At 41.1% G+C, this 24,009-nt stretch overlaps 3 protein-coding genes across 3 annotated transcripts; 2 read left to right on the forward strand and 1 right to left on the reverse strand.

Annotated features, from left to right (window-relative positions):
* Positions 1-126: 126 nt before the first annotated feature.
* Positions 127-8,506, reverse strand: LOC115686632 (uncharacterized). Its single transcript, XM_030611990.2, has 18 exons — positions 8,201-8,506; positions 6,622-6,741; positions 6,410-6,535; positions 6,247-6,309; positions 5,434-5,541; positions 4,819-4,896; positions 3,690-3,782; positions 3,474-3,560; positions 2,899-3,000; positions 2,677-2,796; positions 2,523-2,585; positions 2,218-2,354; positions 1,980-2,061; positions 1,824-1,882; positions 1,693-1,741; positions 1,444-1,535; positions 1,300-1,369; positions 127-505 (listed from the first exon to the last, which is right to left on the reverse strand). The coding sequence occupies exons 1-18, from the start codon at positions 8,432-8,434 to the stop codon at positions 434-436; spliced, it is 1,755 nt and encodes a 584-aa protein (XP_030467850.1). The 5' UTR covers positions 8,435-8,506; the 3' UTR covers positions 127-433.
* Positions 8,507-13,066: 4,560 nt separating this feature from the next.
* LOC115686592 (probable polyol transporter 4) lies at positions 13,067-16,005 on the forward strand. The gene is made up of 2 exons (XM_030611943.2): positions 13,067-13,424; positions 14,078-16,005. Exons 1-2 carry the CDS (start codon positions 13,202-13,204, stop codon positions 15,439-15,441), a joined length of 1,587 nt encoding a protein of 528 aa, XP_030467803.1. The 5' UTR covers positions 13,067-13,201; the 3' UTR covers positions 15,442-16,005.
* Positions 16,006-18,863: 2,858 nt separating this feature from the next.
* Positions 18,864-23,454, forward strand: LOC115686595 (uncharacterized). Its single transcript, XM_030611947.2, has 5 exons — positions 18,864-19,006; positions 19,306-19,520; positions 19,815-19,985; positions 20,086-20,321; positions 21,129-23,454. The coding sequence occupies exons 1-5, from the start codon at positions 18,937-18,939 to the stop codon at positions 21,373-21,375; spliced, it is 939 nt and encodes a 312-aa protein (XP_030467807.2). The 5' UTR covers positions 18,864-18,936; the 3' UTR covers positions 21,376-23,454.
* Positions 23,455-24,009: the final 555 nt, after the last annotated feature.

The raw sequence follows: 24,009 nt of genomic DNA on the forward strand, positions 1-24,009 counted from the left end.
TTCTGACAAAACACAAAGCCGCACGGAAGCACATCAAATATGCCACATGCAACGGGAGCCCATCCATTACGGGAACGAAACCGGTAACATTGCATAAGCCTATCCACAAACGAAGAGGACAAACACTGAGAAAGGTTTGTAGCATATACATTAGCGCACAAATGAGGTACCATGTTTTCTCGAGTATAAGCTCAGACAAGGGGCGACTAAAGTAGGTAAAATTGTTAATTCAGGCATTTGGACATCGTTCAACAGATTCCCCGCAGCTAGCGGGCTAAGCCAACTGCATTTAGTTATTATGCATGGTCGGATCCTGTGCTACAAAAAATTACTCGGAGATGTACTAAACCCGTCGAACCCGTTGATTGACGAGAAGGCCTTCCAAAGCTCCAGACATAAAATGCTTCTAGGGACAGGATCGAGACGAAAGAACCTAAAACTTGAAATCCTTCTTCTTCGACTTCCCTTCTTTTTCCTGCACCTTCCGTTTCCTCTTTTTCTCGTTCTGCGTCAATCCATCACATCGTTAGATCCTTGACAAAACTCAAAAATGCAAAGAGGGAATGATTGCCGAACAGAAACGATGGACATGAGATAACAGGGAACTTGGTCAACAAGATCAGGCAAACAATAGGTAGGAATGATACAATTGGCACGCGAGAAAAATACGGTAAAAGAGGACATTTGTTCTGAACTCTCAATACATCTACATCAACACACTAATCAAGGCCAGCTCAGGGATGGAGTCTGTTCTACTGTCAAATAGAAAACGACTGGATAATCAGCGATTGGCCCAAAAGTAGAGAAGCACTCTGATGATTTCCCACTCGACCACTTTATCCATAAGCAAGCAAAACGATAATAGGAACAAAAGTGGAATTAATAAATACCAATGTGTATAGAGATTTCAACTACTTGAATAAAACTAAAGGCACCGTATTGGCTATCAGAAGAGAAACCCTGTAAAAAAAATCATCTAACTTGACTTCATATAAGCAAAAAGATCAACATAGCCTGAGAAAACGTAATGATAGAAAATGATAATCATGAAGGCTCTATAGTAGTCAGACTGTTTTTGCAAGTCTGTCTAAGACCGTCCTAGAGGAGACAGGAGTCGAATCTCAGCTCAAATAATCTGGAGCATATTGCCACTAGAACTAAGAGTAGGATGGACTTCAACTTTCCTAATCACGGGCCAAAGACTTGATAGCATGAGGAACGTAATTCACAGCCAAAGAACATTGGTTCAAGACACTCAGCCATGCAGAACAAGCTCAAAAAGCTGGAAGCAAAACTAACCTCTGCAACCATGTCGCTGAAATCCTCCCGCTGGCTCCGCAGCTTCTCCTCCTCCCTTGCCTCTTCGTACCTGATGAACGAACTTGGTTAAAACCCTCTTACAAAGAACTTCTAAGTTGTCCCACTTGAAAGTATTATACTTACTTTGCAGCCAAAACATTATCCATAGCTTCCAATTCTTCTGGCTGAAGGGTGACGTCAACTTTATCTGTTTTTTGTCCTCTGAGTAAATCAACCTGTCAAAAGATCGACATTTTGAAACTCAGATTGCAGAGACAACAATTAGGGCAAAGGACAAAAGGAACATTATAAAGCAGGCATCACTCTGAACAAACATAATCATGTGTACATAGTAAATTGAGCAAGAATGTTGATGCAAAGGTGTTGCCTTACCCTTTTAGCTCCTGCCTTGTCCTGGGTGCCACCTGTGTTCACCACATAACTGCATGCAGAAAGCAGGAATTACCACAATAATCACTATCATAGGATAATATAACAGACGAGCACATCTGAGAAATGCATACGTGTGCGATGTTCCAAGCAAAGTCCCTGGAGCTATCTTCTCTTCCTTCTCCTCAAGTACCTGCAGCCAAAGAACATGGATGAGGACAAATAGCATGTGTGTGCACTACTTGAATTTTTGCTGCAAGAAAGTGATAAAACGCAAAATAAGAACTCACAGTGTAAAGAGGCCTATCAGCCTCCTTCCTCTGCTGCTTGCGAAGGTCGATGACATCAGGTGTCTCCACACCAGTTGGAGTGCTGATGAACAATCATATTAATCATGAGAATAATAAAAAACTTGAACCTAAGTAATAGCAACATGTTTTTGACCGTCCACTTGGAATATCCAGATGTAAAGAGTCCTTAGTTCTGCACAACTGCCCACGTGTAAAGAACAGATGAATGACATGGTACCTTGAAAGACTATCTACAGATTCAATGCCTGCTTCCAACTCCTCTTCCTCAATCTCCTCTTCCACTTCCTCCTCCTCTTCCTCTTCCTCCTCTTCCTCCAAATCACCCCAATGCTTGGTCTTATCGAGGGGTTCTTCCTACAGTAATTAAGCATCCCACGAAACGGTTAAAAAATTCTAGTTACATAATGCATCATAAAATAAGTGAACACAAACTTTTGAAACCAAATGGTAGGGAGGATGAACACAAATTCCATCAATTCAATCACCAGCTTCAGATAGGTGAAATAAGTTCAAGGGACATACCTCATAATTAGGTTGCTCTTGCTGTTGAACACCAAAGACATCACCATACAGAGGCCGCCCAAACTGAGTTAAAAAATAATAGTGTCAGAGACTAGTGACATGCGTTCAGGCATGCAATTTATACTAGATCACTCAAAGAAAGTAGGAGGTTTACTTCATCAACAGGGGGCTTGCCCCAGCCACCAGGGTGATAACCAAAGCTAGCTCCAGGTGGAATGGGAGCATTGAGTCCAGGAATTTTCAGTTGTGGATATGAAGGTGGAGGGCCATATCTCTGAAGGAAAAGGAGTCAGTTTGATAGGGGAAAGACTAACAGATACGAAAAACAAAATAGAGATTTAACACTACTAATCAAGAAACTTATCCGTCACCCAACCTGCATATTAATAAGCCAAGGAGGAGGAGCACCCTCAGGCATGCCAAGGGCCTCTTTCAACTCATGGGATAACATCCCAGGTTTCATTTCCCTCAGTTTCACCTGTCCAAAAATTAATAGGAAAAATCTTCAGTTCAGGAACATTGCCGAGTGATCCTACTTATCAGGAATCAATGAGGATCCTATATGATAACTACAAGAAGTCCAACAGCAGTACTGATCAAACACTGAGAAAATATCCAATTCCAGTAACATAGGTATGTCCTTTTAAAAAACCAATTATGGATGTAAAGGAGTATGCTGCACAGACACTTCCAAGAAAGACACCGGCATAAAGAAGCACAACCAAAGGCAATCTACACTTGGAAATCCGAACTCATATCTCTCTAAAAGGATAAGTTGCTCCCAACCCCATCCACCCAAAAAAAAAAAAAAAAGGACTTCAGCACTGGTTAGTGCATTAGCTTATCACTCATGTTTCTCCATCCAAAGCTAGTTCTACAAATTTTACTTTGACTTGCCACGTGACAAGACAACTAGTAAACAAAGGAGACATTTTAGATGGCACATCGCACCTCAAATTCTTTCCCTTCGAAATATAGGTCACCATGGGTGGTTAGCTTTGGCTTTGTCTGGTACTTGAAGAATGCATCATGCAGAACCTACATAAGAGGAAAATCAGTTTCACAACAAAAGCCAAATTCACATACCAGCCATAAAACTCAGGCTGCTAAGCAACATAATTAGGGATATGAGACAAAAAAACAAAAAGTTATATAAAAGTGGCAAACCTGATAGTCAATATCCATTTTCCCCATCTTCGGCTGCATGCGCTCACGCTGCTTTTGCTTCAATTTCTTACTATCTTCTTTCTCAATGTAAGCCTGCATTGCAGCCACAACACAAGAATTAGGGACTGCAAATATAATCCATAAGTAGTGTATGCTGCGGTGCACCCACAATGGGTGAGCATGTGTACGAGAGAGAGAGAGAGAGAGAGAGAGAGAGAGAGAGAGAGAGAGACAGACAGACAGACAGAAACAGAGAGAGATAGAGAGCTCAGTCATCAAACAAAGGCTTGTCCGAAACCAAATGCCGCTTCAGAGAAAATATGTCAAGTAAACTACATAAATGAAACAAGACTTAACATCTCTATCTCGTGGTCATCAGAAGATTAGAAAGAAACAGAGTCAAGCTAGAAAATAATCAGACAGTCAAATAAAAGCTTTAAACACAAAACCCTAAGTATAACATCATTTCGTGATTTCATTGTACTTATAATACTCAAGTTGAAGCTTAAATCGAGCTTAGGATATTTCTTAGTTTATAATGGAGTTGAGTCAAATCAAGCTCAAGCTTGTGAAGCACTTTACCAAGTTGAGACCAAGATTTTTGAGTATCTAACATCCCATATTTGAGTATAATAGACTTGAGTGATAAATAGTGCTGAATACATCCTAGGACCAAAGGGTACTGGCAAAAAAATTAAAAATTATGACGGAATACAGCAAAATAGAGATTAGAGAAAAGAAAACCCAAATAATTTCCTCGCTTGTTATATGTGAAATGACCCATCTTAAATAGACTCTGTCATATATCCTCAAAACATCCATGTACGATATAAGAAAATTGCAAATGGTGTAACATAATTACATTCAAATCAGTTACAATATGCTAAAATATGCCAAGCTCAATGCTCAAACAAGTTTGGAGTCAAACAAGGTAATTGACTCGGTATAACATATGAAAAAAAAAAAAACAGTACAAAGAGGTCACAATTACCAATTGTCAGTATACAAACAGGGAAATTATATCTCTCTTCAATTATACCATCCACCAGCTACTAAATAGATACAAAACTTCCCTTAAAGTCAGAATGTCATGGCCACACTAAAAATTGGGAAAATTAACAAAGAATACCTGTCTTATTTTTTCAATTCCAGTTGCAGCAATAAAATCTGGAAGCTGAAAAGGCTGCTTCTCGATACCGCGCTTTCCCTGTAAATTGAACATTTGATTGATGAGATACAATGATAATGATTTGTATAAAAATTCGTCTTTTATGCTCACTTGTGAACATATAAATAAAAGAATCTCAACTCGAGCTTAAACCACAATGTGAAGGCATCTGAAATTCAAATTGAAAAATGAATTAGCAATTTGATGAACAACCCCGTCATGTCCAGTAAGCAAAAGGTTATTGTCTCCTCCACTTTAGTCAATGCCACACAACTACCTAAAATTACATACCACACAACTGCCTAAAAGGCTACAACTACATACCACACCACAGTTGTCTACATCCCCACTCAGACTAGCAGAAATATTCAAACAGAAACCAAATCTAAGGCCCCTTGGCCACTACCTACCAGTTCAGGCTTCATGATGATCACAGCCAGTCCCCTGCAAGAACCAGATGTATACACATAAGAAGGACCTTGTCGACTATATCTTCCCTCACCCTCTACCCTTCACCCCTCATCACATGTACACTAAGCATGCATTCACGTTTGTGAAGTTTCCAAAAGAACTAACCTGCAGAAATTTTCTTTTCTGACACCAATGACGAGGCACAGGAACAGTATTACGGTATGATTTTAGAAAAACCAGCAACTTTGGATCTGCTGCCGTAGCATCCCATATCTGAGTGTGCAAATAAGGATTTAGCAAGATAATAGTTAAGCTGCTGATTAATTACAACCACCATAAGGAGGCAAATAGTGACACACTGTATGAACCCATGGAAATTGTAACACGTAATGAGAGAACGCAATTTGTTAGAAATAGCCAGAAGTATCAGCAATAACTACTACAAGATCGGATGCCATACAGATTTCAAATAATCAAAGCTTACCATTAACAGATGAATGCGAGAGGTGGGCAAAACTCAGGTAAAACTTTGATTTTTTAGAAGATTTTATGCTCAAAATAAGAACTACTAGATGGGGGAAAAAAGTAATTGTTTGGTACTTTGGTAGGAACATCGAGATATGATGATGTAAACTTTAATCCATCCCCGGCATATCCCTACGTATAAACTAGCATATAGCATGCAAAGATGTCCCCAAGTTCCAAGATTCTATAATGCAAACCCCATATTTTAGAAGATTTCATGTTCTAATAGAAGGCTACGAGATAGTGCAAAAAAGCAGTGTTCTGTACTTTGGCAAGAAACATTTAAGAAGAACACAACAAAAAGTTTGATCTATAGACTGCATATCTCTACACATGGATTGGCATTTAGTATGCAAAATTGTCCTCGAGTTCAAAAATTAGCATTTAACAACTAATCAAAACACCGGAGATTCCTTCAAAAGTAGTCTAGACACGGAGATTATCAATTCTTACCTCAACGACATCAGGTCTTGAGCATATCTGTTTCAGTTCAGCAATTTTCATTCGCCTTTGAAGCTGGAAAATGGCATCAATACATTTGTGAACAAATGAAATCATAAAAGCCATGATATCTAGGTTAAAGATCATGTCACGGTGGCAATACACTGAGATATACCTTTTTCTTCTTATTGGAAACGCCTTTCTCCTTCTGCTGGTTATCTTGCTCTTCCTCTTCAGAGTCTGAATCATCCTTCTTTTTTAAAGTCGCATTTTGAGCATCCTCATCCTTGGTACCGTCGTCCTAGATTACAAACCAAATTACCAAGCCAGTTAATGACGAAGACAAACACAAAACGTATCCAGTCAACCAACAAATTGAGCATTTACCTCAGATCCAACAGCTTCATGGAAACTAAATTTCTCAAAGACCTTTCTGAACTCATCATCCAACCCATCATCTAACTCTGCCTTCTCAGGAACATACTCCACCTCAACTTTCTCTACAATCTATATTATAAAAAGAAGAAATATCAACAAAAAGGAAAAAAACTTAAAGCATCTACTTAAGCTAAATTTCCTCCCAAGCAACAGTTATAGCACGCCCTCTATGCAATCAGCCATAAAATTTTCCTTTAAGCACACAGTCGGAATAGACTTATCCACCACCATCATGAACTCTGACCGTTGTTGCCATCCCATGTCGTAATAAAATAAACATGAAGAATTACCATGAACCAATAGGATGTAGTAGTAATAAATTATACTAGATGAAAACTTATTTCCTCTTCTTCAAGTGTAAGAGCATAAAGCAGATTCAAATTAAAAAAACAAGAAACTCAAACTCAACCAGAAACCTGTTTGTCCTGTTAAACATAGGGGTGTACAACGGGAACCACCCGGACCGGACCGGCCAGTTTTGGGCAGTTCCAAGGGCCACCGGTCTGGTTCCTAGTTCCACAAAATTACAACCGGTGATTTTCGGTCCGGTTCCCTGTTCCAGGGTGTGAACTGGACCGGACCAGACCGATTATATATATTTTTTTCCCTTAAAGAATAGCCAAAAGTTTAGGCAAACCCTTTACATTTTTCTCTATTCTGGAGTGTGGAAACTTTCAGGATGGCGGAAAACCTACTTTCTTAAGAAAAATGAGAACATTGACCACCAAGAAGGTTAACTTTGCTGCTTTGCAAAGTCCTGCAGCCGCCGACTCATGAACCATCGACATTATTAAGTGCAAAACTCGATTAAGGAACCCCATTTACATGTACTTCAAACTGTCAAATATGATTAAATATCACGCACCAACACAAATCAGCAAGTACTACCGCAACTAAACTCAAAAACATTAATCCATAGCTCTGCACACAACTAAACTCAGAATTTGTAGTTTTTCTAGCTTCAAAAAGGTATGAGGGCTAATTGTGGTGGAATTTAATGTGTTTAACACATTTGAAGAACAAAAAAAATTGTGAAATCACCAGTTCCACCGGACCGGACCGGCCGGTCCCCGATTCCAGAAACTGGGAAGCGGTTCTCCTGGTCTGGTTCCTGGTTGAGACTGGACCGGAACGGGAACCGATTCACCCCTATGTAAAACTAACCTGAACGAATCGCAATAAACCATTGCAGCACTGTCCTTCCTTAATAAGCTAGAGGACCTTATTCAAACAGTTCAACCACAAGGCAAGAGCACTATTCACTTCTTATTTTTCGTTCGGAAGTTTCCAACGTGTAGCCACCCTAACCACCACTGCCAACGACCGGAAAGCAAAGCACTCCTTCTGCACCTTCACAAACGTAAGCCACCCTATATTTGCGAAAATCATTACAGGCAGCCAACCTAAAACCGATTCCCCAAAATTGAACAAAAAACCACAGCTCCTGCAACCTAAAAGCATACGACGATACTAGCAATTGACGATCCAAAACCCTAGGAGCCGAAACGAGAGCGGAAAACCGGGTAACCTGCTGAGGATCGGCGTTCTCCTTCCCGCCCTCGTCCCCCGCGCCGTCGCTCTCCCCACCGGTGTCGGCGGAGGCATCGGCCCCGCGAGCGGCCCTGTTGCTCTTCTTCTGCTTCCGCCTCCGGCGGCGCCGCTCGCTCTCGCGGGACTTCCTCGCCGCCGCGGCGCCGGCGCGGCCGCCCAGATCTCCGTTGGCGGCGAGGCCGTTCTGGTACGGAGCCGTCTCGACGGCCATCGGCGGTGGACGGAGGCGTGTGATCTCTCTCGAGCTCTCTGCGAACGAAATGGGGGGAGGGAGAGAACAGGAGAGGTGAGAGAGAGAGAGAGAGAGAGAGCTGAGTGTTTTTTTGAAGAAGCACAAATGGGCCGAGGGAAGAAGAAGAAGGCCCAAATAGGGCTTGCTCAAGGAAGAAGAAGAAGAGGAAGAAGGACCTTTTGCCTCATTAAAGCTCCTCTAGTTTCATAGATTTTCTAATCAAATCCCTCCGACACCGGATCCCGGCCGAACCTAGTTGGTGTAGCCGACGCCGGAGCGTGATGTGGATAAATTGTCCTCCTGATGTGGACGTCCCGCCCGGGTGCCTATATTGGCTGAATTCTGTCGGCCTCCTGCTCCGGCGTCGCTCGACGGTCATGTCGACTGAATGTGGATCAGAATCGGTATTAATTATTCTTAGAAATTATGCTTCAAAACTATACTGGAGATCAAATATGATTCGTGTTCGGTACTCGATTGAAACGACGATGAAAGTCGGTTGAACCCAGCTAAAAATGGGTCAGGAGAAAAACATATCGGTATTTACTTTGACTACCTTATCATGTAAAATTTCGTTCAGATGAATCAATGGAGGGGGAGAAAATCGCAACTATCATTTATGGTGCATTTATTTCATTGAAATCGTTTCCCCGATGTGGACGTCCACGCAAGTTTCTATATTGGATGAGTTTCGTTCGCATCATGCTCCGGCGTTGCTCGACGATCATGTCGGTTGAACATGGGTCGGAATTGGTACTAGACGGATTTGATTAGAAAATTTGTGGAAGTAGAAACGATCTGATTAGATAAATAGGAAAATGTATCGACTTGATTAGAAAAGGCATGAAAGTATGTGGACGAACAGTATAATTATTTTGAGAAATTACGCTTCAAAACTATACTAGAGACCGGCCAAAAATGGGTCAAGGGAAAAAAACTATTATGGAATCCATATTGGTATTTACTTCTTCTTTTTTTGTGTCTATCCTGAAAATGTGGAAAATTGAACTTCTCACCTCCCCTTCCCGAGTAGGAAGGGTGGCCACTGAAGTAAACCACAATGGCTTAATGGTATTTACTTTGACTATCTTATATGAGATGGATATGTAAAATTTCGTTTAGATGAATCGATAGAGGGGTAGAAAATTGCAACTATCATTTATGGTGCATTTATTTCATTGAAATCGTTTCCGATGTGGACGTCCACACAGGTGCCTATTTGGATGAATTTCGTTCGCATCATGCTCCGGCGTTGCTCGACATCATGTCGGTTGAACATGGGTCGGAATTGGTATTGGACGGATTTCATTAGAAAATTTGTGGAAGTAGAAACGATCTGATTAGATAAATAGGAAAATGTATCGACTTGATTAGAAAAGGCATGAAAGTATGTGGATGAACGGTATAATTATTTTGAGAAATTACGCTTCAAAACTGTACTAGAGACCGGCCAAAAATGGGTCAAGGGAAAAAAACTGTTATGGAATCCATATTGGTATTTACTTCTTCTTTTTTTGTGTCTATCCAGAAAAGGTGGGGAATCGAACTCCCCACCTCCCCTTCCCGAGTAGGAAAGGTAGCCACTGGAGTAAACCACAATGACTTAATGGTATTTACTTTGACTATCTTATATGAGATGGACATGTAAAAAATTTCGTTTAGATGAATCAATAGAGGGGGGAGAAAATCGCAACTATTATTTATGGTGCATTTATTTCATTGAAATCTTCATAGTAAAGGAAAATGTTTCCCATACAAGAAGAGAGAGTGAACGAGATCTTCCTCCTTTTTTGGGTCTTTTCTTCACCAAGTATGGCCGCCATCACTCTCCCCTTACGCCCCTCCATCGACTCCTTCTCCAACAGTGCCGCTGCCTCCGCCGGGGACTCGGCCTTGGCCTGGTCTTTAGCCCCCACCCTTGGCGGTGAATTCATCATTTCACGCTACTTGTCGCCTCCCCGAATTTCACTTTTACACAGTTTCGAACTCGCTTCCAGTTCCGAACTCTACGTCGACTACGGGTGGACGACTCGAATTCGGACCCGATTAGTGTCGTTTCTCAATAGTACCCACGCGAGCCTCACCTTTCTGTCGCATTTTGGGAGCCATGGCTAGGGGCTCACGACAATCGAGAGAGGCTGGTTAAGGCGACGTCGAGGAGGTAGCAGCTCGCGAGTGGCCGTCCCGGCCGTGAGTGGACCCGGAGCGGCATCGCCAGGGCGGTCATGCCCTCACTCGCTCGCTCCACCGGCATCGACATGATCCTGCAGGCCGCCGATGAGATTCAGGGCGAGGGCCCTAATGTTGCCCGGATTCGCAAGGCCTCTTACCTCTTCGCTGACTGTAATTTTTAAGATAAAAATCTAAACCATAGCCGTAGAGATAAGATGGGCTCATATGCTCCAAGAGTATGCAAGAATTTATGTGAAAAGCATACGGGGTAAAATGTGATATGGTTTTCTTTACTTTGGAAAGCTCCTAGTGAAGTATGGGGTGACATAGTGGAGGGTACGAGATGGGTAGTGGTTAACGGGAGGGCAGTTAAATCCTGGACTGAAATTGGGTTGATGGAATAGGTCCCCTTACGCATTGGATTTTGCCATATGCATCTGTTCAGAATCTTCACTGTGTTGTGCGTGATTTACTATGTCATAATCAATGGAATCTCACTTGTCTAGTGGGTATCCTCCCTCAGTCAATTTTGTTGAGTCTTCGGTCTATGCTTCCACCAACAAACTGTGATCATAATGTTTTGTTACTTTGGAATAGCAGTAACAGTGAGAATTTCTTTGTTAAGGAAGCTTATGAATTAATCTCACCAGAACAGTATTTGCCTATGAATAAACTCTGGAGCTTAGTATGGAAATGGGTTGGACCTCGGCTGGTTTCGCAATAGCGTCTATTTACTAATCACAAAAGATTTCATCGTAAAATCACAGTGGATTCCTACTATGCTTCTTGTCTACAACCCTCTTAGACGGTTACAACGTGCTCTAGGATTGTAAGTTTGCAAAGGCTATTTGGCAAAAGATTTTGCCTACGAGTTTAAGGGATCATTTCTTTATTCTTCATTTGCATAATTAAGTGGTTGTTTGCAAACTTGTTTGCTGCAACAATCGCAGGAAAAGAATATGACTCGCCATTGGTATTTGGTGTAACTTGTTGGCATTTGTGGAATTGGAGGAATCAAAGATTATTCCAGGCAGACTTTTCCTTTCTAGTTACTCCTATAAATATGATCTTAGGATATGCTAATGATATTATATCCGCTCGATTAGTATAATATAGTTTGGGAGAAAAGAGATAAGTTTGTGCGTTGGACCCCCTTCTTTTGGTTGGGTCAAACTCAATTCCGACAGGGCCTCTAAAGGCAGCCCAGGTCTAGCTTCAGAAGGTGGATTATTTGTGATAACTCAGGCAATTGGGATTGGCTATGGATTTGCGGAGATAGTGGGACTGTGCTTTTCACTCAGAGCAAGCATTTTCTTGGGCCTCAAATTGGCAATTTATATTGGCATTACCAAACTTAACGTGGAGGCGGACTCACAAGCGGCCATTTCTCTGCTTCAGAAATCAACTTCATTGCTATAAAAGTTCTGCAGAAATTAGGTCATCCTTTTTTTTTAAAAAAGAGAGAGATTTACGCAAGATTATTAAGCCGCGTCAAATTCATATCAGAAAAATTCATCACCGGAACAGATGAATAGTGGCACTTTCTAAAAAGCACATGTACCATTTAAAACAAAAAATACATAATTAGAGGGACGGTTTTGAATTTCGAGTGAAAATTGAGGGATTATTAATATCATTTCACCTATTTATTTCTTTCCATGAAAGGAGATTACTTTTGATTAGAAAAAGGAAAATCAAATCTTCACTAAGCAAGGTCATTATGATCCGTCGTCGTTGTGATTTTATCATGCTTAAAAATGTTTATCGTAATTTTCACATAGTGTTACACCACATAAAACAAAATAGTAATTAATTAAAAAAAATTTAAATGTAGCGCAATAAAATTCTTTGTAGGATTAATACCACAAAAAATCCAAACCGGTATACCTGTGACAAATTTACCCAAAACTATTTTTGACCACCAAAAACCGCAAATCGGTACACCTTTAATAAATTTACCAAAACTAATTTTTTGAATACCAAAAATCCAAAACTAGTACACTTATGACAAATTTACCCTACGTTAGCTTCCGTTAAACAGAATTAATACTACGAAATACCACAAATCGGTACACCTACGACAAACGGAGGATAAAACCCGTCAACTGCCACGTATTGTCCAATTCATCAATTTGATGGTAAATTTAACGAAAATTAATGGAGGATAAATTTATCATAAATATATGAGTTTGAGGTGGCTCGGTATAGGATTTTTTTTTATGGTATTAATCCTTATTTGTACGAAATATAAAATTGGATATGACGCGGAATAAATTAACGGCCGTGGTCAAACTCTTAGGGAATTTCCTTTATTTATAATGACTTTTTTTCTGTACGAAATATAGAATTGAAACAAACGTTTCCACGAGACAAAAATTCATGTTGATAGCTGTCCTGTCTGAATCTGAACTTTCGTGCCAAATCTGTGTCTCTGTCTCTGTCTCTCTCTGTCTCTCCCACGCTTCCGAAGAAAGTGGAGGAGAGAGAAACACGACCAAGAAGGACAAAATCAGACGAGGAATGATCAACGTTTGAAGGAGACGGAGAGAGAGAGAGAGCGAGAGAGAGAGAGAGATGGGAGTCGGGGCTGGTGAGGAAGACGGGGGTCTCGATATGGCGGAGGAGAAGGGGAACAGATACAGAAGAATGGACTCCGATCTCGCGGAGGAAGACGACGGCGCCGGCGCCGGCGCCGAGTCCCGTCGTCAACGAGAGATCAAGAATTCCAACACCACCCAGAAATATGTCGTCGCCTGCGCGCTCTTTGCCTCCCTCAATTCTGTGCTTCTGGGTTATGGTGCGTGGCGTTGTTAATTCTATGCCCCTCTCTCTCTCTCTCTCTCTCTCTCTCTCTCTCTCTCTCTCTCTCTCTCTCTGTGGTTATTTGTTTGCATATAATATATGAACGTGATTGGATAATGTATGATTCTTTTTTGTCCTTTCGTGTAGTTTTATAAGTGGGTTCTTCTTGGTTTCTCTCTGTTTGGTAGGCTTCTTCTGCATGAATGGCCTTATTGGTTTTCAATATAGCGAAGCAGGACAGTTTGAATTCAAGATTAGCAAAGTTCAGAAATCTCTGTTCTTTTGGCATTCTGGGCAAAAATTATGTCTTGGTGGTTGATTGGCAAAGTCAAGGCAATGAACTGTTTAAGATGGGTTCTGACTATTTTAACAAGTTAGGAGACAGTCAGAGAGATAGAAGGGCTTTTGCTCCAATGCGTGTTTTCTTGTTTTAATCGATTTTGGGCTTAATGACTGGGTGTTTTTTAGTCTGTGGGTTCCTCGTCGGTTGAAAATGACTGCTTTCTTGCTTCTTCTTTTTTATTTGGTTTAACTTGATTCTAGTTGAGGAAAAGTTGATTTATTGTTTGTTATCTCGGGATACATTGTTTTCGTTTCATTAGGTAGTTTGAAATTCCTGGTTTTATGTTGTTCACTCATCATCTGCAGATGTGGGTGTGATGAGTGGAGCAATTCTATTCATGAAGGAAGATCTGAATCTAACAGAAGTGCAACAAGAAGTCCTTGTCGGGATTCTAAGCATCATTTCTCTCCTGGGTAGTTTAGCTGGTGGGAAAACATCGGATGCCATCGGCAGAAAATGGACCATTGCCTTAGCCGCAGTCGTCTTCCAATCGGGCGCCGCGATAATGTCGCTCGCTCCCTCTTTCACTGTTTTAATGATAGGAAGACTGTTGGCAGGAATTGGGATCGGTTTCGGGGTCATGATTGCTCCTGTTTATATCGCTGAGATATCGCCCACCATTGCCAGGGGACGCTTGACCTCTTTCCCCGAGATCTGCGTTAATCTCGGGATTCTTCTTGGTTACATTTCGAACTATGCCTTTTCAGGGTTGCCCGCGCATATAAGCTGGAGGGTCATGCTTGGAGTTGGAATCCTTCCCTCAGTATTCATTGGGTTTGCCCTTTTTGTGATCCCTGAGTCTCCAAGGTGGTTGGTGATGCGGAACAGGATTGATGAAGCGAGGCTAGTGCTAGCTAAAACAAATGAGAGCGAAAGGGAAGTGGAAATGAGGCTGTCAGAAATCCAACAAGCTGCCAGGTTTGTTAATGCTGATAAGTATGATTCCAAAGCCATTTGGCACGAATTGTTAAACCCTACACCGGGCGTTCGACGGATGCTCATCACTGGTTGTGGGATACAATGCTTCCAACAGATCACGGGAATTGATGCGACTGTCTATTACAGCCCCACGATATTTAAAGAAGCCGGGATAAAGGACAACACTCAGCTTTTGGCTGCAACTGTTGCTGTAGGGTTCACGAAAACAATGTTAATCTTGATAGCTATAGTCCTTATTGATAAAGTGGGTAGGAAGCCTTTGCTATATGTGAGCACGATCGGAATGACCATGTGCCTGCTTGGATTGAGCCTCACTCTAGCCTTCATGGGGAATGGAAAACTTGGAATTCTGTTAGCAATCTTATGGGTTTGTGGCAACGTGGCTTTCTTTTCAGTTGGAATTGGACCTGTTTGTTGGGTTGTGTCCTCTGAAATTTTCCCTTTAAGACTTCGAGCACAAGCATCGGCTCTTGGAGCAGTGGGAAGTAGGGTCAGTAGTGGGGCTGTTACTATGTCTTTCCTCTCGGTTTCGCGGTTGATTACAGTTGGAGGTACGTTTTTTGTCTTTGCGGTTATTTCTGCGCTGTCCGTCATTTTTGTGCATAAATGTGTCCCAGAAACGAAAGGAAAATCTTTGGAGCAAATTGAGATGCTCTTTCAGGATGAAAAGAAATGGCAAGGAGGAGAGGTGGAACTAGGAGATGCCGAGCGTTTGGTTCCGAAAGAATGATTTGGTTGTACAGTCGATGGGTTTTCTAATAATATACATATGTCAAGGCAAAAAGGCAATGTGCATATTAGCTTGACCAGGACTTCAGAAATTTTTCAGAGATCATTTCTGCCACCGACCTGCCCTCAAATTGTAGCCTATTCTCTGAAGAATGCCTTTACATCGAGGAGAAAAATATTCTGAAACGAGAGAACGGGACAAGAAGTTTCGTTATTACGGTTCTTGACATTGGCGGGTCATAGCTTAGTTTGTACACTGTCTTATTCTCGTGCATCATCGAGATATTTGAAGATATAGTTCATTCATGAGGACCAATTTCCAAAGAACATCTTATAGGTAATTTTTTCCCCTTCTGATCCATCTCTATGTTTACGTGCCAAGAGATTATCAGCAGCGTGGTGATATCTCGGGCTCCATCCCGCGAGGGACTTGGAAGCTAGGAGTAGACGTGTTCTCTGAGGTTCACCCATCACAAGGTCGAGTGTTTCTGTACTGCTCAAATTACCAGACGATAACCTGATATGATGTTGTGTATCGAAATGATAATTGTTTTAGATTTTGGTAGTGATTGATTGATCGTGGCCTGTCAATTATTCATCTTAATTGAGTTTATGTACTCTCTAATCCGGCATTACACGAGTTCGTCTTAGGTTGTCGGAGCATCCCATTGTTTTGATTTCTTGTCTGGCAAGCACCCTTCTCACAAGAAATTGTCTAATGTCTATCGTACTGTCACTCTCTACCGGAAAAAAACAAGATATAACTGGCGAAACGGAGCTATCTTTTATGTAAAGCAAGGTCATATAAGGTGGAATAGTATATCCTCTGGAAAACGGTTGCACTTTCGCATTCAAATGATGGTTAAACTCTACTTTCCATTGAATTTTTCCGGTCCACTTGAGCTGTGAAGATAGCTCATCGATCCTGCACTGAAGAAACACGCCTCTTGCTTGCTTCGTGTTGCATGCTTATGGCGCATTTGCGATGATTGAGAAGGGATGGTCATCGCATTGGTCACACAACATATGCACGAACTGCATAATCAGCGGTACTCAAAATGCTGAAAAGTGAAAACTAGTGAAGATGGTGGTGGACTGCCACCAGAATTCATCTGCAAGAAAAAAGATTAGATAAGCCTTTTGCTGTCATCGGAAGATTAGTTCTCTCTTGGTGTGGTTGATGAATCTGAGGATCTGTCAAAAAATTAGTCAAGCCTTACTAGTTCATCAACAAGTTTTGACAAGTACCAACATTCATTTATACTTGGAAAAGCTACCAACTGTTTAATGATCTACCAACTTTTGTTTTTATGACTTACCAACAATTTATTCTTGTCTTTTACCAAATGCATCCGAAGGAAATTACCACCCTTAATTACTGAAGTACCAGCAGTCGTTGAGATGGTACGGGTTGTCCGATCCGCCGCTTGAACCCGAAATCACCAGTTACTTTAATAATTTACCAACATATATATTTTGGATTGCCAACATATATGAAAGTACCGATTTTTACTAAAAATTGCCAACCTTGTTTTGATTGAATACAATCATCATTTCTCACTCTAAGATACCAAAAGAGGGTCCAAAGTGGACCTTACTTCTCAAATGAGGGTCCGAACTTGCAGACCGTGGCCGGCATGTCAAGTCATTGTTTTGCATCCCTAAACGCTCCCGGACTCGAGACCTGAAACTCACACCAACAAACTCGAAGGCGTTACCGACACAATTAGAGAAGACGATGGACCGGAGAGGAAGGCCTAGAGGGAAGCCTTTGGTCACCGCCAGCCTCCTTGCTATAGATTTTTAGTCATTTACCAAATTTTTATCTTTCTAAATGCCAACATTCCTTTATATTTATCGAATATTACCGCAAACTATAAATAATCTTTCGACATTTATTTTTTGCGGCTTACTAATGCCTTGAAAGTTACTAACTTCTAAGGAATTATCAACCTTAATTTGGCCGGTGTACCAACAATCGTCACATTAAGATACCGGTCATTTACCAGCATTTTATCTTGTTTCGATTTGAAAAGTCCCGACATTTCTTTATACTTCAAAGTTTGCGAATTACTATTATAATCTACCAACATTTTATTTTCGTAGCTACCAACGCCTTTTGAAGTTACTTGTATTCAAAATTACTAATTTTAATTTAATTCATGTTGGTCCTAGGAACCAGTGCATTGCTCCAACAATTCAAAATCGCTTTATGTACATGATTTTCAATCAACCTTCTATTTCCCGTGCATTCTGTTAATTAATGGAGAAACAATTGTTCTATGAAGTAAAATGGTTTATACGCATATAAGATATAGTGCGAATTGTTAAACACTCCGTTTGTATTCAAGAGTATTTTCCTTCCAATTTCCTTAAATTTGTAGTAATGATTGAGAGCGACAGAGCGAGATTGTGAGGGAGCGGAGAGGGTAATGAAAAAAAATGGAGTATCATTATCATCAATAAAGATAAGATAAGATAAGATAAATTCGAAACCTTGATATAGTCAAAACTATATAGAACAGTTATGATTCAAAGTCAGAAACTTTGTGTGAAAATGAAATCAAGTTAGAAATTGACGGTTTAGTTTTTACTGGCCTGTGTAACTGTCATGGGCGGCGACATGAGGTGGACAACATTATTCAAACCTTTCCTTTCTTTCCTTCCGGATCAAGTTTATCATACTGTTCATCATATGCAGTTATCGAATGGACGTGGAGTTGCTGGATGCAAAAGGAGGACAAAGGGTCAAACGAGACTTCCGGTTGGCATTTTAGGGTCCGTTTGATAACCATTCTATTCTCGAAAATAATTTTTGTTCAGAAATGATTTTTTTTTATTTTATTCCCGGAAACAATTTCTAAGCATTTGAATGAGTTTAGTAACGATCCAAAATTTTTATTCCTGGAATGAAAAAAGAGCAGAAATGCGTTTGGTAACCGCACAAAATTTCTTTTTATTAATAATATTTTTTAATTTTTTAATATTTCTTTTTTTTTCTTTTCTTTTTTTCTTCCTTTCCTTCTTGGCCGTCGCTGGGTCGCCGGCCATGGCCTGTTGGCTGGCGATTGGCCACAGGCCAGGGCCGACGAGGGCATCGGGGCCCTCGCCCTCGCCCTCACTGCCCCTGGCTTATGGCCGGTCGCCGGTCAGGAAAGAAGAAGAACCGGCCACAGACAGGAAGGAAAGAAGAAAAAAAAAATTCTCTTCTATTTCTAATTCTTGTTCCTAGAATCAAGAAGTAACTTTGTTCTGCTTCTTGATTCTGTTCCAAAACTAATTTTGAAAATAAATTTGTGTCGGGAACAAAAAATTTATCAAATAAATTTCTGTTTTTTTTTATTTTTGGGAACAAAAGAATAAAAGCAGTATTATCAAATGGAAGAACCCAAAAACAGCAGCTTGGACTGTACTTCTCCTCTGCCTGAAGCCGAAACTGTAAAACTCCAACTCTCTCTCTCTCTCTCTCTCTCTGCCCAAAAAATCGAAATTTCAAATGGATCAAATTCAACACAAATTCATTGATGTCCAAGGCCTCAAGCTCCACGTTGCCGATATCGGCTCTGGTAAGTTCACTCTGCTCAAACTTCTAAGGTCTCGCCCATATACGACCCACCTGTTAAAAGCCTCTTTTTTCAAGCATAATCAAGCTACCCTTTTGGTCTGGGCACTTTCAGGCTATCAACCACACATGCTGGAGAGATTTGTAACGTTTTAATGTATCAAAAACCAAGACATCCTGTGTTAATCTTGGCCACTCTTCTGTGGGTTGAACATGAATTTTAGTTGTTCCAACTACAGTGCTTGATTACTGGATTTATGAGTGAGCTCTTTGGCTTCGGCCCTTTGGGAATTGCGTTTTCAGGTCCCAATGCAGTCGTGTTCTTGCACGGGTTTCCGGAGATATGGTACTCATGGCGGCACCAGATGGTGGCTGTGGCGGAAGCTGGGTTTCGCGCGCTAGCGCCTGATTTCAGAGGCTACGGGTTGTCCGATCCGCCGCTTGAACCCGAAAAGGCCTCCTTTGCTGACCTTCTTAAGGATCTTGGTGCATTGCTTGATGCCCTAGGCATTGATAAGGTAATGATTCTATGATTTTCCCGATTTTCTTTGCTCTGCGTAGTTGCTGAGAAAATGGTTGCTGAGAAAAATGGAGATGAATCAGAAGGGATAGAGAGAACTGATCGCAGTTCATAGGTGGAAAATTCTTGTTCTCTTTTTGTTTGATGATGCTGACGAGGTAGACAGAACAACACGTGGGATATTAATCACATTAAGTCTTGCTGCTATATTGTATCTGTGGACAAGTAGTTCTGTGCTTTTGTATTAAGAGTGAAGCCTTCTTTTAACAAGGTTTGAGCATTGTCAATGCAGGTGTTTCTTGTAGGTAAAGACTTCGGAGCTGTCCCCGCTTACTTGTTTTCCCTCCTCCACCAAGAGAGGGTCCGAGGAGTCGTGAGCCTAGGAATTCCGCACCGCTCTCCCAGTTATCCCCTTACATATCATGAGCATCTCCCTGAAGGCTTTTATGTTTCGAGATGGCAGGTACGCCGCCTCTGTAACTGTAACTCAAGACCGTTAATGGGAAAGCAACAATCATTTGCTTTTGATTTGATGTCTGATGTCTTTGAACTTTCTATTTTAGGTACCTGGACGTGCAGAAGCTGATTTTGGGCGCCTAGATGTTAAAACAGTTGTGCGTAATATATACATACTCTTTTCGAGAAGTGAAATACCAATAGCCGCAGAGAACCAGGAGATTATGGATATAGTCAATCCATCTACCCCTCTTCCCCCTTGGTTTACTGAAGGAGATCTCGAAGAGTACGGTTCTCTGTACCGGAAATCAGGGTTTCACACTGCATTGAAAGTTCCGTATAGGTAATGGTCTCATGCTCTATGCTTGGTATTGTAGACTGCCTGCCGATGAATCCCATATTACTACACTTACCGGATTACAGCTCTATTGTTGTCGTGATCCCTTTGATCCCTAGAAACTTATCCTAATAAAGCAACTGATCTCAGATAGGCTCATCGGAGTTATTTCACAAAGACTTGCCATGGTAAGACCTAGGATAATAAGCTCATGAGCTTGAACGAAGAAAGGCACGAGAGAAAAGCATATTGACTAGTGATTGGGAGGCCCCAATTCTTGACTGGTGGGGACACCAAAGGCCTCTGCCCTTCAATCCCTCTGTTAGATGTGTTCCAAGAATGTTTGCGATCGAGTAAATAGCTCTACGAGCTTATGACGTTTGATCTGAGATGCGATTTGCAAGTACTGCCCATGGCTCACACGATAAGTTCAGGCCCACTTGTTTATGGTTCAGTGATTGTTTATATTACCAATTAAATGTAAAAGTTGAACCTTTTGACAGTTTTTTGTGCTGTGTTCTTACCTCGGAGCTTTGGTCCTTTGTTATGGCCTCTGCAAAAGATGAAAAGCAGACTATTGTGATAGGATACGAGTAAGTGTCTGATGTTAACATACTGAGACTCTCCGGCTTTTCACATTGAGTTGAATTCGGGTCTCTGTTCATCGCTCTTTTAGAATAAAGGAGGCAACTGTAATTGATCTCTGGACGGAGATTGCCTGGGTGAATAAGCTATCGTTGCTGTTTATATGGACTTCAGATAGCCCTGCATTTTACAAGTAAATCATGTTTAACAATCTGGCTGATATTGCAGGTCGTTTAAGGAGGACCATGGAATAACGGATTATATCATTAAAGTCCCAGCACTCTTGGTCATGGGAGAGAAGGATTATGTGTTCAAATTTGCAGGCATGGAAGAGTACATCAGGAGCGGAAAGCTCAAAGAATTTGTTCCCCAGCTAGAGGTTGTATTCTCTCCAGAGGGAACACATTTTATCCGGGAGCAATCGCCAGACGAGGTGAATCAGCTAATTCTTGATTTCCTTAAGAGGCATATTTGATAAACACTAACGGAAGGCTATAGATTGTCAAAATTCGCCGTTAAAAAGAGATGTTCATGAATCAAATTCTCTGCATATTGCATATTTCTGCTCAAGAGGTCTTTTTGTAAGCACGAAATACTTCTCAATAATCATGGACCCGATCACTATTTGCTTTTTTGCGTCATTCAAGTGAATTATTTGCCACTACGAAGAATCTGCATGCGTCGAAGTGAAGAAAACTCTGGGAAAACAGATCTGCAGGATGTGTTTGGGACATAGAGGGGTAGCATGAGTGCCTGTGCGAACAAAAATCTCACTGACAGAGATTTTCTTCTTGAGATGGCAAGTGACAAAGATGAATTTGAGGCAATAGCAATCTTATGAATCACTAGAATAGTTTCCGCAACCACTTTTTCCGTCCGCCAAAGAAGAAAAGAACCATCCACGGAGTAGAATGCTTCACTTTTTGGGGGCTTTGAGATTCACTATTGCATTCTGCATCTTCACTTTTTCAGTTGTTAACATACTGAACAAGTTACTAAGGGGACTGGACACTCTTGGACTCAACCTGCATCAACAATCTTGCCAGCAAAATACGTCATTTCTAACCTTCGATCCTTTCTGCAGCGACTCAGATGTAAAAGGACTCCTGAGACGTGGGCAAGTATAAGAGTGAATTAAAATCATCCCAAAACAAGTATTTCCAGAACAATTCCTAGAAAAATCTGCGAGAGCTGATGCTGTATTAAACCACTGCAATCAATATCTTCTATGTGTATAAACATCTCAACCTCTGCTTCATCGAAACATTTGCCTATTTGCTCAGATATACAAAACCAATGCCTCTACCTAATAATATGACACTGGCCACAGAAGGAGGCAGGAGAGAAGGGTGGGGAGAGAGACCGGAGAGACCCACGAAGGAAATTGACATGATTCAAAAGTTCCTTCGAAATGAATGATCATCTCATCCACCATCCTTGGAGACCAATAGGGAAAAGATTATACTCTTCATCTAGGGGTCACGGAAGTGATCTTGACAGGAACTCAACTCATTTTTTAGGGTCACAAGGCAAACAGATCTCAGTACATCAGGGGTCGCATAAAATATGAGGAGGATTAGACAGCCAATTACACGGAATAACTTCAATTCGATGGGCTTTAACGATCCAATCTACTACTTGGTTGGCCTCTCTCAGACAATGGACTACTTGAATATCTTGATATTGGCCCGACAGAGCTTCGCATTCAGCCATGAGAGGATGCACATCCCACAGTGGTTCATCACGATTTGTGAGACATCTTATCAAAGACAAGCTATCAAATTCCAAAGTTTAAGCTTAGTTCAGTTTGTGCACGAAAGTAGTTCAGAGCTTCCTCAGCATCCTCGGGGTTCCACCTGCAAAATCGAGGTAGCTCTTACCGATTTCGCAAACCCATCTACGATCTTCCCGGCATCCTAGGCCCGGTAGCTGAAGGCATCCCACTTAACCCTCCTGAATTTTGGTAGAAACCAGGTGCTGTCATATGCTTCTCGTTTAACCGTATGTTTTTTTCCAGGAAATATTTCAAAAGGCCCCATGGACTGGCCGTTCTTTGAAAAGAGTCTCTAAAGTGGTATTTATTTCAAATAAGCTATGAAGTGAGCGACTTAGTCTCAGTTCACCCCTAGCTCACCGGCGGCTCATATCTTCACCGGCTTGCAAGCATGTGTTTTAGGAGTCACTTTTCTCCCCCAATGCCAAGGGCATGTTCGTCCTAAATTTTCTGAGCAAAAACCAAATTTCCCAATTTGGTTCTGAAATCTCTCAAATTCTAGTAATTAAAACCCTAATTCCAAATCCTCAAATTTCCCAATTAAGAGTCCAGTTGATCCTTCCTTCGTCTAGAGGTAAGGTGAGTGTTGCTTGTTAAAGCAACATGGTGACAAGGAGTGGACAACGTCGAATATCATACCGATGGCAATGATTCTTTTTTAGGGTTGCGCTTTAGCTTGTTTAGTGGGTTTTATTTTGTATGCTGTCCCCTTTTGTGTGAATTGACACACATGAGTTGTATTTTCTAATTGCAAGTGGTATTCATGACTGCATTTTCTAATTGAATTTGCTGCCATTGTGGTTCCTTGGTGTTGATCATAGTCCCACTTTTGCAATTTGTTTTACTGTTTTGGTTTTGTTTTTTCTAGTGCATATTTTGTCGTGTATTGCATAGAAATATATTGACGCTATTTTTGCTTCCATTTTGCACCAAATGAGGGACGTGAAGAAGCAAAGTATTCCATGTCTAATAATAGGGATGCTTAGAAGAATATTGGTTTGCCACTATCGATCTACAGAAGAAATGTCAGAAATGAAGGTATCGATGATGATGGTTTGATGGAGAGAGATATGAAGGTCGAAAATAGCAGCAAGTACGTAGATATCTTATCTGACAATGCAGATTTCCTGAATATTAGAAGGCAAAATGAGTATACACATCCCGAATTCTATGCTGAAGTTGTTAAGGAAAATCTCGTCTTCAAATTGGGGATGTGCTTTAGTAATGTTAAGGAGTTTGGAGAGGCCGTGGGGAACTCTGCCATAAAGTATGAGGACATGTGAGGTTCATTAAGAATGGAACCAAATAAATTGAGGGCAATATATTCTAACAACC

Source organism: Syzygium oleosum, unplaced genomic scaffold (genome assembly GCF_021117445.2).
Source record: "Syzygium oleosum isolate NSW1041296 unplaced genomic scaffold, Sole_v2.1 Sole_v2.18, whole genome shotgun sequence".
Taxonomy (NCBI): domain Eukaryota; kingdom Viridiplantae; phylum Streptophyta; class Magnoliopsida; order Myrtales; family Myrtaceae; genus Syzygium; species Syzygium oleosum.